Genomic DNA, 17,222 nt, shown 5'->3' with positions numbered 1-17,222 from the left:
GACTGCCTCAGAACCACATCCTTACCAGTGACACTGGTGCTATTGTGATCTGTGGCCATAACACTCTGCCTTACACCCCTGCCCACATCGTTAAAGTGCACAGATTGCAGAGTGACTTCAACCAGGTATTATCTAGTCACTGTACCATTCTAGAGTCACATTTGTTATTGGATCTGCCACCTTAAAAATAACTAGGCTCCCGGAACACAAAAACTTTAATCACCACTGGCTCCATACTTTCAAAGACTCTTTACAACTCAAATTAGTATTTTCTTAGCAAATTGGTTATTTGTCTTTATGTATAGCTTTTCCATAAATGCCATTGTATTTTTCTGTAAACTCCTGCAATACTCAAGGTAGGATTATAGTAATATACAAAGTAAATTATTAGTATGTGAACTATCTATTGTGACATGAATTTGATTGTGGCTGTGCTCTGATTTGTTAGAATACTTGCAACTGAAAAGTTAAAATTTTGCCTATGCCTCCATAGTACTGACTGACCTGCTGAGTATTACCAACATTCCATATTCCTGTTTGTACCTTTCTTAAAGGTCAGTGCTGGAGAGACCTTTCTCCACTGGATAAGGTAGTAGGTGTTGGTTCACAACTATACAATCAGACAGTGTTAATTTTTGTGCATTTAGCTTCCAGTTCTTGGACCCTCTACATTTCCGAATGTTTGTCCATTAAAGATTAGCTTTGTCACATGTACATCAAAACAGTGAAATGCAACATTTGCAACAATGACCAATGGAACTGGATGATGCACTGGGCCAGTCTGTAAGCGTCACTGGGGTTCTGGCACCAAAGCATGCCCACAATTTAGTAATCTATCTTTGGGATGGGAGAAGAAACCCATCTGGTCCCAGGCAGAACACCTTAAAGACACCTTGGGAACTGAACCCCAATCACTGGCATTGTAAAACACAGCAATACCCTACCATATTGCCCTGAGTAGAGGCAGTTTGCTGCTCCAAAATAGGAATCCAACCCATCGGTCACAGAATCTGCAATGTAGCAGACTAACTCCCTTCATTGCAACTGAAGCAGAAGTGTTGCAGAAATGAGCTACAAACTACAATTAAAGACGTACCTTACTGCATTCCAAATAGCTGTACAAGCTGTACCAGTGTATTGAAATGAATCAGTTTGCTGCTCACTCACCATCTTGAAGATTACTGTTCAGGACCTCATTGGTAAATGCCAACATGTTTGGGATTGCAAACAGAAGTTGTAATGCCTTGGGTACAATGGTCTTGTTGGAAGCCAAGAGCAGGGCAGAGGCTTCAAGGACTCAAACATTACCAATGCCAACCAGGAGCTCCATTTGTCTCAGTAAATCTAAGTGCTCTATCTGCATTTCCACTTAACACTCAAACATTGTTTAGCTCTTCCACAGACTTAACACTCACATTATGAGTGGTCTCCTAACCCAGATTAGACAAGTTTTAACCCTCTGGCAGAGCTATTCAACCCCAATGTGATAACAAATTACCCTACAACCAAAACCTACATACACAAATTAATCACTCAATTCAAAGTGCCCACCTCCAGGACCAGTCATCTCAATTGGTCCTCCCATGACAGGAGTCACAAATATAGTTTAGAGCGCTTCAGCTCTACTTTAGGGCCTCTGCTATTGTTTAAAATGTTGCTCATGGGCTGGGCAGCCATCTCCTCTGCCCCCACGTTCCTTCAGTGTAATACAAATATCCTCATTATGTTAACCTCTCAGGATCTTACATTTCTCATCAAATTACAAATGCAAGCCTAGCCAACCCAGTCTAGTAAATCTGAACCATTTTCAATGCATTAACACCTTTGAACTGTACATAGATGTAATCTCTGTACAATACTGTAGAAATCTTGGATCTCTGCTTCCACCATGCTAGCAATCAGCAAGTTCCACTAGCCACTGTGCAAGCTTTTCCCCCTCTCCATTTTACCCAAAACCATTTCCCCAAATCCTTCAAAACCAGGTGCTTTTCTTTACCTATCATAACTGCCTGTACACAAACTGCTACTCTTCTGCTCCATGGGGAAATGACTTACCCAGCAACCAGAAAAAAAACTTGGAACTAATCTGATCAACTTCTCCATTTCCCTAAGACCTTGCTTTCTAACTTAGTAACCATAATTGCAGAGTAATAGACCAGAAACATTCAATTCATTCACGCTGAACAAGATGTCTATTCAAGCTACAAACTATTTTTCCCTTATCTACACATCTATCAGTCTTTTAAAATGTGTTATACTTATACAAAGCTTTGTGACCCACAGTGGGCTTTAAAAATATTCAGCCTAAATGCACAATTGTAGTGTATGAATACCAAGATCTCACATGGTTTGACTTCCCAAATGTCCTGATCCAGGATGTGCTGGAACTTTTAGGTTCCCCTGATATTTGTCTGTTACAATTAACCAATTTATCACGGGAGACTGCTAGACAAGTTCTCAATTTCTCTACTTAATGGTGCTCCTACCAAGTTTAGAAAAGTCAGGAAAGTTAATAGAAGTGAGTCACAACTGTTTAACACTCTTCCTTTATTGTAATGACACTTGATGTATGTTTGACATTGGATTTTTGCAGCATTTTTTTTACAAAAATTCACAAATGACTTTTTTCCTGAAACTTTTTTTTATCAAAGGCAACATTTTTACTTTTCTTAAAAATCTAGAATCTCAAGTTTATTTGCACTTTACCACCCAACACCCCCCCCCCCAAATGCAGACATGTACAGTTGCCCACCCTCCCCATTTAGAAGCTGCAGTGAACCATTTGTCAAAGATACAATTTATCATACTGAAGAAAATTTCTTAATGGAGCTGGTAAATAGCTGGAAAAAGCACCTCTTTTAGAAGCCATGGCTTAATGTACCCAATAGACCAGTACAATTAACCTGGAGGCTGTCCGTCTTTAAATCAATTTACCTCACTGAAGCTGATGCTGTGACCTAGGTCTTAAGGCATCACAGCTCTTCAGAAGCACCATCATCTTTTGTTCATGGAACTGGGCCTGAAAGACCAGGACAGATCAGGGTAATGTTCTAGCTGTTTCATCAAGACAGCTAGAAAATTAAACCTGTAGTAGAGACTACAGCTTGAAATATGGGACTGAAAGACAGGATGTAATAGCTAAAATTGAGGGAAAATAGCCATTCTTACTGGATCAAGATAGTTCTCTACTACCAGGTTAATTTTCAGAGTGGTAATCTGTTCATTATGCCCAGGAATGTAGGTCAGTCACCCAAAAGGGAACAGCATTGAATCATTCACCCTCCCAAAACCTACCATTAAACTGATTTAATCTGGGGATATCCACCAGCCGGATGTCTGAATCTAAACCAAAAATCACATACTTGAGGTATATTTGGAACTAGCAGCCCCATGAAACAAGGACAAAATATGACGATCAAGAATGCTACTCGGGTGGAGATGCAAGAGGAATGTCCCTTTACCACAAATCCTGGGTTACCACAAGGTCCAGTCAGACAATTAGTAATCAGATGTGCTCTAGCACTGTCCCTGCAGACAGGATGGAGGTGAAGAAACAGACTACAGCAAGCCCCGAAGGTTGTGAGCAGATGGATTTTGTAATTAGATCTAGAAGCCTAGTGCCATTTAGCCCTGGTTTGTATTTGTACTGGTCTACCAATGGGGGAAAAACATCATTGTACAGCACAATAGAATGGTCAACTCTCCTCTGATCCTGGGATCTAAACACTGGCAAGGCTTAAGCTTCCCATTTCCAACCCCTAAAGAATTCTATCTTACAAAATCAAGTACTCCAATTTCACATAAACCAGATCAGAAGCACAGGAGAGTCAAGAGCAGAAATGGTACTCATGCCCAAAGCAATGGATGGCCTTTACTTCCAAAACAGAATTTCCAAACTGTACTGCAGGAGTTATTTACAGTGCATAGCAACAAATCCAAGGTCATCATAAAAGTTCCCCTTTCTTCTTACTTGGTCTAAATGAGAAGGGCAAGTATAGGGAAGAGGCAGGCATCAACTCTGAATACATTTATTCTGCATCTTTCCTGTATTTAGATAGGTTACAATTCCCCTGAGGCAATCAAACTCATCTGGTACATATTTTTAAACATTAGAAGTCAAGTAATTAATCCTAATGAATTAAAGTAGCAGATTGACTTTTTTGTTGCAAGTAACATCCTTAAGTTCAGTAGAATCAAGTTTATACAAATATCAAAACACCTCAACACTGAGTTTCATGTCCAGAGTGTATCTACAGCTAATCCCACCACAGCAGAGCAAAGTGAAAGGGGCAACAGAGTTGTGCCCTGCCCAGTTACACAGCAAGATTACATTTAATGCCTTCAACTGAACTCCTGCCCTGTTCACTTTTTCCAAATGCAGCCTATTACAGGGAGCTTTATCCAAAACTCCCACTCAACAAACATGTACCAGAGGAGTTAAATATTTCAAGGGTGTGGCTGGTGAAGACCATGTCATGGTGCTTCTTGGAAGGAGGAACATTGGATTTGCCAATTCTCTCCCTCCCAAGGATGAGAGTGCTCAGTGGAGAAAATTTGAGAGATTGGATGAGAAAGGGACATAGAGGAATTACTTTTTGTTTTCAAATTAAGCAGTTAGTTCAGTGCAACTGATAATATCAGCCAGAAGTCACTCATGGAAAATTTCCGATAGACCAATCGCTCCCAACTTTATGCCATGACATGGAGCCCAGGTTGGGAACCTCAACAACAGACTATAGTTAGTGTGAGGGTTTACATACAGCCTATTGCAACCATCTCCCAAAATACATTCCACTGGCTGTAAACTATGACATATTCCCATGGTAATGAAAGCCACAACATAATCCAAAACAATGAACTAAGCTGGCAACGTGAAAAATGGTCACATCCATTAAATAAATTGCTTTCAGGAAGTAGTTCATTCTCCTCCACAAGGGTGGGTGGGAATGATGTGGCTAGTTCCCTTCAGTGGCCAATGAAAATATTTCTATTGCTTTATGTGTAATACACCTTTGAATTTGCTCTATATGCCTTTCTCCACCACCTTGGATTGAAGACCTACCAAAACAGCAGGAATTTGACAAATGCAGTACTGCTGGAGGCAATGCCACTATTCTGAACAGTGAAAACTGCTCTTCGATTATTTAATGCATTTCCCTGCCCAGAGGTGCCTAAACCCAGCAAATGCAGTTACAACCCTAAAATGCTTTATTACATTCGTGAGCCTTATAAAGCAGACTGAAAGAACAGCATGTCAATTTAAAACAACCAAAAAGGCAGTGCTCATGATGGACTATGCATCCCCTGTAGAATCTTCCATTGGTTTTAAAAAGAGGAGATGGTCAGGAAAGAGCCACCGATCAACGAAAAACAAACAGCAGCCAGAAACTGGCTTTGGAAGTCTTAGCTTGCACTGGATTGACGATTCTTGTGAAAGAGGTAAACGGGACGCTGGAATCCTGCCAAAAGAAAAAGTTTAATTGGTCTTTGGGGAAAAAACTCAGTAAAAACAATGAATTATAAAACCAGACGATACCCAGAATGTTGGTTTCTCAGTACAATACAAAACCCATAAATGATTTGTGTAGATTTGTCAATGCCTGGAACCAGACATGAAGCATGCCAAAATAAAATTCTTTGACCAAAATTCAGAAATACATTCCTTTCTTACTTTTAAGTCTTCAGCAACCCCTCTGCTGCAACTTCCCACTTACAATTTCAGATTATGCTACAAATAGATGAAGTATTGGACGAACTTCTATAGAAGTGTAGTGGAAAGTATTAACTGGCTGCATCATGGCCTGTTATGGAAACACCAATGCCTTTGAATGGAAAAAGTAGTGGCTATGACCCAGTCCATCAGAGGCAAAGCCCTTCCAACCATAGAGTACATCTGCATGAAACACTGCCACAGGAGAGCATCACCACCCAGGACATGCTCTTTTCTTGCTGCTGCCATCAGGTAGAAGGTAGAAGGTTCTACCTCACAATCATGAGCAAAGGGGATCACTTCACTCACTTGCCCTTCCATTGAAATGTTCCCACAACTAATGATCTCACTTTAATGACCAACTCATTATCTCAAGTTCTCACTATTTACTGAGATTTATTTATATCTGTTCTTGCACCTTCTGCAGTCAGGTTGATCTTCATTGATCCTGTAATAGTTACTATTCTATAGAATTACTGAGCATGCCCACAGGAAAATCAATCTCAATGTAGTACATGGTTACCAATGTATTTTGATAATAAGTTTTACTTTGATTGTGAAATGCTCTGGATGTCCAAAAGTACAATGCCTATATTCAGCTCCTAGTTTATAAACCTAAATATATTGATTTTATAATATGGGCAATTGTTTTGATAGTTTAGGAACTCAATCCTGTACAAATTCACCCAAAAGCAAGCTGTAATGTTCAATATGGACATAACTAATCATTGTAGAAAAGTAACTAGCTCCAAAATGCCCTCTACATGCTAAAATAGCTCAGATACAGGAGGTAGACTAGGTTGATAAACTAAGACAAATATTTCTGAATTTGGTCAACATTGCTAATTTAACACCCTTTTTGGCATCTTCCAAGTTGTGAGGTACTCTGTAGAACACCAATACACACTGTAATTTAAATGGTAATCATTCACCTCCTAGTTTGTAATAGGGCTGCTAGTTTCCAACTGGCAGAAAATGCAGGTTATTGCCAAGCAGAACGTACCAAAATCCAAATACTATTAACGCCTACCTTCATAAGGCCTTGCACAGCCACACCATAGCCTAGTGGGGGAAATCACAAGAGATTCAGGTGAAGATGGTTCTTTGCCCATTGGATTTCACTCTTGCAGGTACCAACTTTACCGTCCAACCATCCAAAACAGTTCCATTGATCACTCAAGGCAAGTACTTAACCAATGAGACTTGACGACTTCCAGGTGGTAATTCCTGGTGTATCTGAAAAAGTATTGTCCTCCTCCTGCACCCCACTAGGCATCGTGTACTGTGAGGATCCAAAACAAAAGCAACCCTTCATTTCATTGCTTTTAACCCCGCTCCCAACCCAGAATTTCTGCAAAGTGTTCAGTGCTGGAGGAGGCCACAACCTGTGTTTTTGCACTGTGTGCATACTCCACCCCTCAAAAACCTCACCAGCTGAGCAGGCAATAAAAGAACATTGTTAACAGGATAAGATGCTGCTTTTTCTTTTAAACCCACCCTCTTACCTTTAGATGTGCTTTGAGGCGTTCCCACCAGCTCATAACTGGAAAATCCAACTTCTGGGGACAAAAGATAAGACGTAAACTGATCTGGTTTAAAGATGATTTTATAGTAGTTCCTGTAGATTGTCTCCTGCAGAACAACAAGTTAAAATAGTGTAAACCATCTGCAGCTGAAGAGTAAAGCAACAGGAAGAACAGTTCACTGAACAGTCCAGATTCCGGACCAAGGTGATTTGGACCACCAAGCTCACTGACAACACGAATATGTACAAACCCAGATTTGTAACTCTTCCGCAGCCAAAATACAACAAGCAAAACACCCAGAAGGGAATTAGACCATCTGTATTCAAATCCACTACATCTCACCTCTTGGTGAGCTCCACAAATGAATAACAGCCCTCAATGCATAACTGCATAGGTCAAAGACTTTGACCTTTATCAAAATCTACATATTTCAGTCAATTTGTATAGATTAAACAACTTTAATTATAATTGTACAGTGACCCACCCATCATCCCTCTGGTTAAGATCACTACCAGGAAAGTTTACATTAAGCATGAGAAAATTGAACAGCACTGCATGGGTGCAATACCCTCTTGATACGAAAACCTCTGATTTTAAACCTCTACTGCCTTGCAGCCATACCTACCCATGAGGAAGGCTTTGGGAGTAAACCCTGAGGAAGAAATCCAGGGCCGGGGTCCCTAAGGCAGTTTGTTGTTTACAACTTCACTCTGGCAACCTCCACAATAACACTAGTACCAAGCTGTATCGGCACTTGCCCTTCCCTTGGACTACATCAGTGATGTGGAGAGGGGGAACCCGCTAATCTTCCTGCCCAGGAGAGGACATGATCCACTGGGGTCAACAGCTGCCGCCTACTACTAAAATAAACCACCTTCTAGGGCAGGAGCTCCCAAGCCGAGGTCCACAGACCAATGTGCTTGATTGTATTGGTCCAAGGCATTAAGGCTGGGAATCCCTGGTGTAGAGAGATCTCACTGAAAGCAGTATCTCAGGAGATAAACCCCAATTCCTTTCTTCCACAGCTGCTGCTTGATTAGATGCATTTGTCCAGAAGAAATCAGTAGTGGGTTTACATTGCACATAACCAGTTGAATTTTCTATTCCAATCTTACATACCACCACTACAGAAATATTGGGTACTGCACCAACATGAAATAGCACAAAATTGTCTTGAATTAATCTAGGGCAGGGGCTCCCAACCATTTGCCATGGAGCAAGGGGTCTGGATGTAATAAAACTAATGTAACATTTTGTTTGCCGTCTGGGAATTTTAAACAGTTTCCAACGTGCTGGGAGTCAGGCTAAGACAAATGTTTGTGCGCTACAAATTCATTTTGACTCATTAAAATTGTGGCTTTCCTTTCACACAGGAGTCATAAAAGAATCTTCCATCACCAGCCAGCAAGAGCAATCACCAGGCACAACAGCCAAATCAGAAAGATGTGACAGTGATACACGTCAGCTCAATTCCATTACCACTCACAGTCAGGAAGCCAATCTGAATTGGTCCTACAAGCTTCTCTTCTCCCCACCTGACTGGGAAAATGTCAAATGCTTGGAGATGTATTTAAAGTTGACTAGTCTAAAGGAGGTTGGCAGGGCCTTTTTTTTTTTTAAAAAAGTGGAAGGTACCCTGAATGGTCTGCCAGTGAAAGCACATACAATAGAGAAATGTAGGGATTGGAGAAACACAGGCAGAAGAGAAATAAAATAACTTGTGTTTGGCCTAGTGGGGCTGAAGAGCCCAATGCTGTGCTGTACTGGTCTCTGTTCTAAAGATCCTGTTAGAACCAGAGCCCATGTTTGCTGTTTAGCAATAAACCTGTTACCATGAGCTCACTCAAGGAGCATGGGAAACACCATGCTAATCTGACAGAGCAAGGTAACCAGATACCAAGTACAGTCCAACTTGCAGTTCAGTTGGGGGGGGGGGGGCAGGTAGATGAACTGACAATACCCCAACTTTTAAATTACAATTCTATGATTCCTTGCTTGCTATGTTGCATCCAAATTGGGACTGACAAGCACTTTTTGGCAACAAACTTGTACCAATCCCCCAACAAAAAACCCTCCATCACAAAGTTCAGCAAAAGTTTGAGAATCATTTTTCAAAACTCTTGAAGCACAGGTAGGTCTGCCACAGCGAACAACAGCCAGCCACTTAGTTTTCGTGCAGCAGTGATAAACTTGCTGCTCCAGGGCAAAGGGTCAGTGTGCCACCAGCTGGAATTGCTCTCAGACAACGAGTACAGCACAGGAACAGCCCATTCAGCCCGCAATGTTGTGCCCAACCAGCTAAAGCGCAAAAGCACTAATCCCTTCTACCTACACAATGTCTACAGCCCTCATCTTCACATCCATGTGCCTAACCAAACTTCTCTTAAAAGCCTCTGATGCATTTGCCTCTACACAGAGACCATTTGAGACATTGACTATTGAGTGAAAAAAAACTTGCCCCTCACATCCCCTTTGAACCTACCTTCCACACATCAGTAGATGTACGTACACAGTATGCCCACTGGTATTAGACATCTCAACCCTGGGAAGCACTCCCATCTATGCTTCTAGTCTTGTAAATCTTCATCACATCTCCCTTCAACTTTTGCTACTCCAGCCTCTTGTGAAAGGACATGCCCACTAAACCTCTTTAGCACCCTCTCCAAAGCATTAACTTCCTTCTTATAGTGGGGTGACGGGCAATGGTAATTTTAGCTCATGGATTTTATGTCCAGTTCTAAAAGCAAACTAACGGCAGTAAAATTTTTCAATTACATCAACTGCACCAAAAGCCTCAATTCTCCAACTCCTCCCCTTCATCTCATCCATTCCAAGTACACGGCATTCAGATGTCACCATACCAAAAGCTCAGGTTGCAAAGGCATTAAGTCTAACAATTTACCGTAAGTTTCCGTCGTTTTCCATAGGAAGACCAGGGCTGGGGCTCCAGGATGAAAATCCCACCCGGCCGCAAATGCCTGTAGATGCGCTTGAACATTCGTTTCAGCCCGTCATCGCCCCAGTTGAGATGAATCCATTTTGTCAGACTCAAGCATAAGATGACATCATATTCAGGTCTCTGCGTCTCCAGCAACTCATCCTTCTCTAGCACGTAGTTTCCCTGTAGGAAGGTGAAAAGTTAGTATGGTCTTCAATGCTGGCTGCCAACAGTTTTAAAGTTAAAATGAATTCTGTGCACAGAGACTGGGACAAGATCAGACAATGATCACAAATCCACTGCACAACTAATCTACAATTATAGGAAGGTGGTGTTGTTACTCCCATTGAGGTACAGTAAGCTGAAATCACAGTAAAAAAAGATTCCCTTGTAATCCACAAACCCAACCTCATTCCTGTCTTGTACTGTGTAATGTATATAGTTTGTTACATCTGTAATGCAGGGGGTTCCCAAACTTTGCACCATGGACCAATACAATACCATTAAACAAAGATCTGTGGACCCCAGTCTGGAAATCCCTACTGTATGAATCTGTAGCTGCACAGGTTTGTCTACTTACCCAGTAATACAAGTACTACTAATAGATATGATGGGAATATGAACTAAAAGCAAAGCCATTGCTTTAATGAAGTTACAAGCTGGACAACTGACCCTGCTTTAAACATGTCCCATTAATTTAATTACACAAGCCTTACAGGTACTAATGTAATTTAAAACCAATCACTGGAGAGAATTACTTATTGCTATATTGCCAACCAAAAACTCAACTTCCCTCATTCTCTCAGCTGATTTAAATATACCTCATACTTTTGAAAGTAGTTTAAAATACATCTTTTTTGGAGAAGCTAAATGGTTTCAAGTTTACATAGCATAAACCACTCAAGTGCGGTATCCAAACCAAGAGCAGCACGTGATGCATTTGGGAAATATATCACCCATACAAAATAAATGGAGTAGCTTCATTCTAAAGCATCGATTTCCAACCTGGGGTCCAGACCCCTCGCTTATGGCATAAAAAGGTTGGGAACCCCTGGTCAAGAGAATGGCAGATAAAGACTGAAAGTAGAAGTCAATAAGTCCCAAGTTAAAGGCAAAATTGAAAGTTTGGGATAAAAATAAGACCAGTTGAACCTGTTGGCAATCATGCAGTAAACTACAACACCAAGTCATCAATACTGAGGTCAATTTGTGGCAGACTGCTACCAGTGACTTCTCCACCTCAGCATCTAAGCAATTAGTACTGTCTTAACAGCACAGGTGCCTGCCGCATAGCTCCAGCACTCCAGGTTCAATCCTCACCTCTGAGGCAGTGTGATATTTGCACATTTTCCTTAAACACTTATTTTTAAACAGTTGTAAACTGCCCCCTAGTGGATATGTGATGTGGGATCTGGGAGAGATTACAAGATCAGTGTAAACTAGTACTGAACTGACAGTGGACTGAAGAGTTTTTCCTATAGTAGCCTGCAGATAGAATTAATAACTCTGCAATCCACAGTTAGAAACACGTGTATTGACAGTCAGATCACCCATTCAGCAACCGGCTGATTTCCCAGCCTGACAGGACCACATTGGGCAATCTGTACAGCCCCAATTTAGAAGGTACTGTGAAGATGAGGACAACTTTCAGATGTAGCTTTTGCCTTCAATCTCCCAAGATCCATTAGTGGTTAATGTGACACTTAATCTAGGAGAGATATTAAATTGAAATTAACATGCCAAGGATCAAATGCCTGAAGACTTAATTCAGTACACAGCCATAAAATAACCATTAACTACACAAGTGTTAATTTCACCAGATTTGTAGAAGAATCAAAATAGCAAACTGACCAACAACTGGGCATGTCAATTCTACCAGAAGTATGTCAAATTGAGAGAAACTGTGCCAAGCTCAAATTCATAGTATGGTAATAAATTTGAATGGGGTGCCTTTTACAATTACAACACCTACAGTCTGATATCCACTACTGGGAAGTTTGACTGATAAATGCAAGCAGAAAATCTTTTTCTTGTGAAATTCTAGCAAAAATTGGATTTGAGTGGCTGCTATTGTCAGCTTTGAAGTTGAAAACATACCCACCTCATTTAAAAATGCTGGTTTAATATACAATTGCCACAAGGGCTCTACATGCAAAAGCAGTGGCATGTTACAGGGCAAAGCAAGTGTGCTTAGGTGTTAACTTCACTAGTACACTTAGTTCAGTAGACCAAGTGGTCATCAAATTTCACAATTTGATCAGCAACAAGCCAATCTAAGAGTTGACATGCTGGCCAATTCACCCCATGAAACTTCAGAACCTTGAAATCATTGTCTCACATTACCTATCCAGCCTCCAAGGACCAATGGCCAACCGTCAGGAAATGACCACTTTGCAGGAACTGATGCTTTTCAGTATCAGCAGGGCTGATTAACAGTCTTTGGATGAGAGGTAAACCATCCAGCTGTAGAGCTAATGGGCATTTTCTGTGCGAAGATGGACCAGTCCCTGGAGCAGCAGGACGATGCTCACTGCACGCTTCATTTAAAAAGTGCTGTGTCTGTCAGGGTTTCACTGCAGTGAACCATTCTCAACTCAGAGCAAACTATACCAGTTTTAGCACAGTACACTTGACAAGGCACTTTCAATGTTTAACAATAGCCTTGCAAAAAACTTAACCAAGTAGTGCTCAATTCTTTTGAAAGCAAGCGCACACTAACAGCCAGGTAAATGGGAACTCATGAATGTTAAAGCCTCTATGTAGTGACAGGTAACACTAGTTCACAAAAATTCAGCTATTCGGATCTTCTCCAGTCAGTGATATTTACTTTAACAGGTGGAAGCCCAAGATTTTTCAGCCCAAGCAAAAACTGACATCAATCTACACTTCAGCACAAGTGATAAACTGAGGCTCAACCACAAACAGTGCTGAGGACCTGAATGAAGAGACAATTTTTGCCTTAGACATACTTGCCATAGTGTGTGACAGAGGTTTACTGGAACAGCAGCTATCATCTCGGACATTCTAAACAAAATTTTGACCACTTGACAGAAAATATATAGAAATGTTGCCCTGGTTTGGGAGGGAAAATGGTGAACACTCTAAAGGCAAGCAGCATTTAAATAAATGAAGGTTTCAGATGAAAAGCAGATAGATCAGTAAAGATGTGGAACAGTGAAACAATAGCCCACTCATTGTGGCTGCTGGTTCCCCAGTCTCTCAAAGCCAGCACATTCTACAAATGCCAGTTTAGTCCAACACTGAACAGAGCAGTGACAATTGGATAGGTCCACCCTCACCCCCCCATTCCTCAAATACACGCAGCACCCTGACAGCAAATCCCACCCAGCCACGCGGACACAGTCTGAACCTCCTAGCACCCTAACAGCCACTCCCCACCCACCCTGACAGTCTCGACCCCCCCACCCCCTCTGATACCCTGACAGCCACTCAGTCACCCTAGTCTCTACCCACCCCACCACCACCCTGCACCCTCTCACCTGGACGAAGGTGACGTTGTTGGGGAAGCCGGGCACAGTCTGACAGTCGAGGGCGACGGGCGGCGCGGCGATCGGCCCCTTGCACTTGGCCAGTGATACAGGGAAGCGGCGGCCCGGGGCCCTCGCTTCCTCCGACAGGTAGTGGCGGATGTTGCGGCGAGCCGAGTGGACGAGGCCGCCGTCGATGTCAACTCCGACGATGCGGGCCGGCCGCAGGTCACGGGCGATGCGCAGGGTGAGGTGGCCCGAGTTGCAGCCCAGGTCGAGGATGTCCTTACCGCGGAACCAGTCGGCCCGCAGGACGGCGAGGCGCGGGTCGTCGCCGCGGTCCGGGTTGCGGTAGCCGTAGTACTTGGTGTAGTTCCCGTACTGGAAGCGCCGCTGGCGGCTAGGGAAACTGGGCGGGCCGCCCTTACCCCGCGGCTTCTCCGGCGTCCATTTCTTGCCCTCCCCACCCTCCTCCCCCTGGGCCGGGGCCGGGGGCTTGCCCGGCTCCGACTTGCTGCAAGTCCGCCGCCTCTTGCGGTGCCTGGTTCCTCCTCCGGCCGCCGAGCCCGGCTCCGCTCCCCGCAGTACCGGCGACACGATCTCCTCCCTGCAGTTGATGGCCGTGTTCAGCTCGTAGGGCTCGGGCTCCGCTGCCACGTCCGCCGCCGCCGCGGGCCCGGGAGGCTCTTCCACCGAGTGGTGCCCGTGCCGGTGCCGCCGCTTGCGGCCCAGCTTGAGCGGCGACGGCGGTACCTCGGAGTCGCGGTTGAGGCTGAGCGGGTCTGTGATGTCGCGGGGCACCAGGATTTCGACCGGCTCCCGGCTGCGGCTCGGCAGCGGCGACGACTTGGGCGTCTCGGCGTTGAGCGCCCGGCTCACCTCCTCGTCCAGCAGGCTGTTGAGGTTGAGCGGGTCGAAGATGTTGCCGCCTAGCAAGAAGTTGCTGGGCAGCACCGGGTCGCAGTCCGAGGCCGCCCGCTGCCGCCGCTGCTGCTGCTTGAAACCCGGGTGCTTGAAGCCCGAGCTGATGCTGCTGTGGCGCCGCTTGCAGCCGCGGGCCTGCAGACCGTTGCGGGGCCGGCTCAGCTCGGCTCCGGGAGCAGCAGGAGCCGCCGCCGACTCAACCACCCGGTCGCCTTCCACCACCTCCTCCGCCACCTTGGACAGGTACTCGGGCTTGAGCAGGACGCCGCTCCCGTCCTCCAGCGGCTGCTGCTTCTTCTTCATCATCATCATCATCGGGCTCATGCACGCTTCCTGCCGGCCTCCCCCGGCCCATGCACGGCCCCCTCTTCTCCCGCCTGCCCGCCCCCTGGTCCCCGCCGCCGGCTCCCTACTCTTCCTCGCCGCCGCCGCCAAACTCGGGCTTCCCCCCTTCCGCCTGCGTCGCCCCGCCGCGTTTACGTCCGACTAACGGAATCCCACGTCGCCGATGATGTCGCCACGTCTCATCAGCATAAATGAATTATTCATATTCCGCCACCCAGCGAACAATCAATTCAGCCCCCTTCTCGCTTCTTCTCCTCCTCTTCCACCACGGGAGGGTTTTTTTGTTGTATTTATCGACTACCTCTCCTCTCCTCCACTTGACAGCTTTTTTTTCCAGCACTCAAAGAAAAATCCAAAATGGCAACTTTAAAAGGTTCAATTGTCAAGTTTGTGGAACTTATAGGGTGCAGATACAAATTCTGCGCCGGCGGCTCGTATTCGGATAAAGCAGCACAACTGTTTCTCTTAAAAAATAAAAAAAACACTTCGAAAGCTGTTTCCCCTCTTAAAGCCTTACTCCTCAGAACAACCCTGCAGCCACAAACGCACACTCGCTCTGTCTCCTTAGACTGCGCTTGCGTCTGTTTTTATACTAGGCTTGGACCTCGGTTTCCTTGACGGACGTGGCCTTTCACCAATGGACACCCGACCTGACGAGGAGACCGTTCCAGGTGGAACTCCGCCTTCCACACTCAACCAATAATCGGTGACATTGTGGGAGAGGGCTAGCTCCTCGGGAAGATAGGGGTCTAGTAAGAAAATATTTTTTATTTACTTCTGCGGTACTAGTTTTTCACCCACTTTCATGGAAATGTTTTCCAGAACAGGTCGCAGAAGACAGAGCAACAGCAAGGATACCAATTTTAAAAAGAGTTTTGCGATTGTCAAACAGGCATTGGCGTGGCCCCCTATCTTCTTCCACGCGACGATCATCGGATGAAAACAAACCGATTTAGACTGGAAGCCAAGCAACAAAAGTTCACATTCACGTCAGAGAATGATTTTTTCGAGCCCGTCGGCTGCGACTGTCATTTTGCGGGCGATATTTATCTCGTTTATTTACTTTCGTTGCGTTGGTTTGCGCCAATTCCACTTCCGGCGCGAGAGCGCGGCGACTCCACGTGACCCAGAGGGCAGCAATGCGTGCCGGGAGTTGTAGTTCGTGACCTCTGCACCATGACACCTGCATTCCTCTGCTCTTTCGTTCCCGTGCCCCCTCCCCCCAACTTCCTCAACCAACGAAACCCAACAATGGCCATCATCCCTCCGCCTCAACACACGGGGCAAAACAGATTCGGTACCCTCGTGGCACGTCAGCTGCTGAATATAATCCAGCTGAACCTTGACAGGAAGCAACTGCAGGACAGCAGCTGCTTGGAGATTACTGTTGCAAAATGGCTCGTTTTTGCCTCAAGAAACGAAACGCAGCAACTAATATTTTTGCATTAATATTTCGTAGGTCAACCTGAAAATATTTCAGTGCTACCAAAGTTGTGTTATTCACCAATAAACTCCAAGGCTTTCCAAAGCCATATATGACTGAAGGATTTAAGGCCAACAATGTTTCTCCCACATCTAACAAAAGTGCTGTGGAAATACTTAGCTGGTTAGGTTTGCACCTCCAAGCAGAGGGAGAGAAATATAGAGTAAACGCTTCAGGTCACATTTTGCTGTTTATATTCCATCAATTTTCGAGTCCCAAATAAAATCAAACTTTATTGTCGTTGCTCTACCTCAAACTTTGCCCTCGGGTTTGGAAGCTTACATTCCTCAATGACCCAGTGAGTTATGTTGGCTGGAGTCAGGGCTTTATGATTTGGCTCTTGGTAGGGTCACCCATGCCAAACAGGTCAAAGAGTAGAGGTCAGACTAAGAGTGGACGACCAGTCCTCCAGGTTCAGAGAGTTCACCTCAGGGCTAACAACCCTGACTGGTAAAACAAAATTGTTACGCAGACAGCAATGAAGAATCCTTCTACATCTGAGTGTGATGGTATTCCTGAGTCTCCACCCGGGACTTGCATGGCTGACAGTAGCGAAAATCAAGAGGAAGCTACTAGCACAATGAATACTGCCAAGACCAAGACCAAAACTGGACAAGAACAGACAGAATGGAGGATCTTCATTGCTTCACTAAAAGCCAGTGGCCTAAAAGGCAGTAACTAAGTATTGTCATTGCTCAAGAAAATGAGATTATGGTGCTACTTCAGTCCATGCAAAAGCAGATATTTACATTGCATGCAGTATGGCTTAAGTAAAAAAAAATTCCACTTATACATGCAACAAGTGATT

The 17,222-nt window shown here is 44.3% G+C and overlaps 1 protein-coding gene across 2 annotated transcripts; it reads right to left on the bottom strand.

The window, feature by feature from the left end:
• Nucleotides 1–3,852: 3,852 nt before the first annotated feature.
• On the bottom strand, nt 3,853–15,510 carry LOC140197826 (7SK snRNA methylphosphate capping enzyme-like). 2 transcript variants are annotated; one of them, XM_072258299.1, is made up of 5 exons: nt 13,675–15,510; nt 10,139–10,357; nt 7,216–7,342; nt 6,741–6,772; nt 3,853–5,459 (listed from the first exon to the last, which is right to left on the bottom strand). In XM_072258299.1, exons 1-5 carry the CDS (start codon nt 14,908–14,910, stop codon nt 5,361–5,363), a joined length of 1,713 nt encoding a protein of 570 aa, XP_072114400.1. In that variant the 5' UTR covers nt 14,911–15,510; the 3' UTR covers nt 3,853–5,360. The 2 variants fall into 2 exon arrangements, with proteins under 2 accessions (XP_072114400.1, XP_072114401.1); XM_072258300.1 differs by lacking the exon at nt 6,741–6,772 and having other exon boundaries at nt 13,675–15,509.
• Between the last annotated feature and the right edge of the window lie 1,712 nt (nt 15,511–17,222).

This window comes from Mobula birostris, chromosome 5, assembly GCF_030028105.1.
Source record: "Mobula birostris isolate sMobBir1 chromosome 5, sMobBir1.hap1, whole genome shotgun sequence".
In the NCBI taxonomy this organism is placed as follows: domain Eukaryota; kingdom Metazoa; phylum Chordata; class Chondrichthyes; order Myliobatiformes; family Myliobatidae; genus Mobula; species Mobula birostris.
This window is presented reverse-complemented; position numbering and strand designations above follow the sequence as displayed.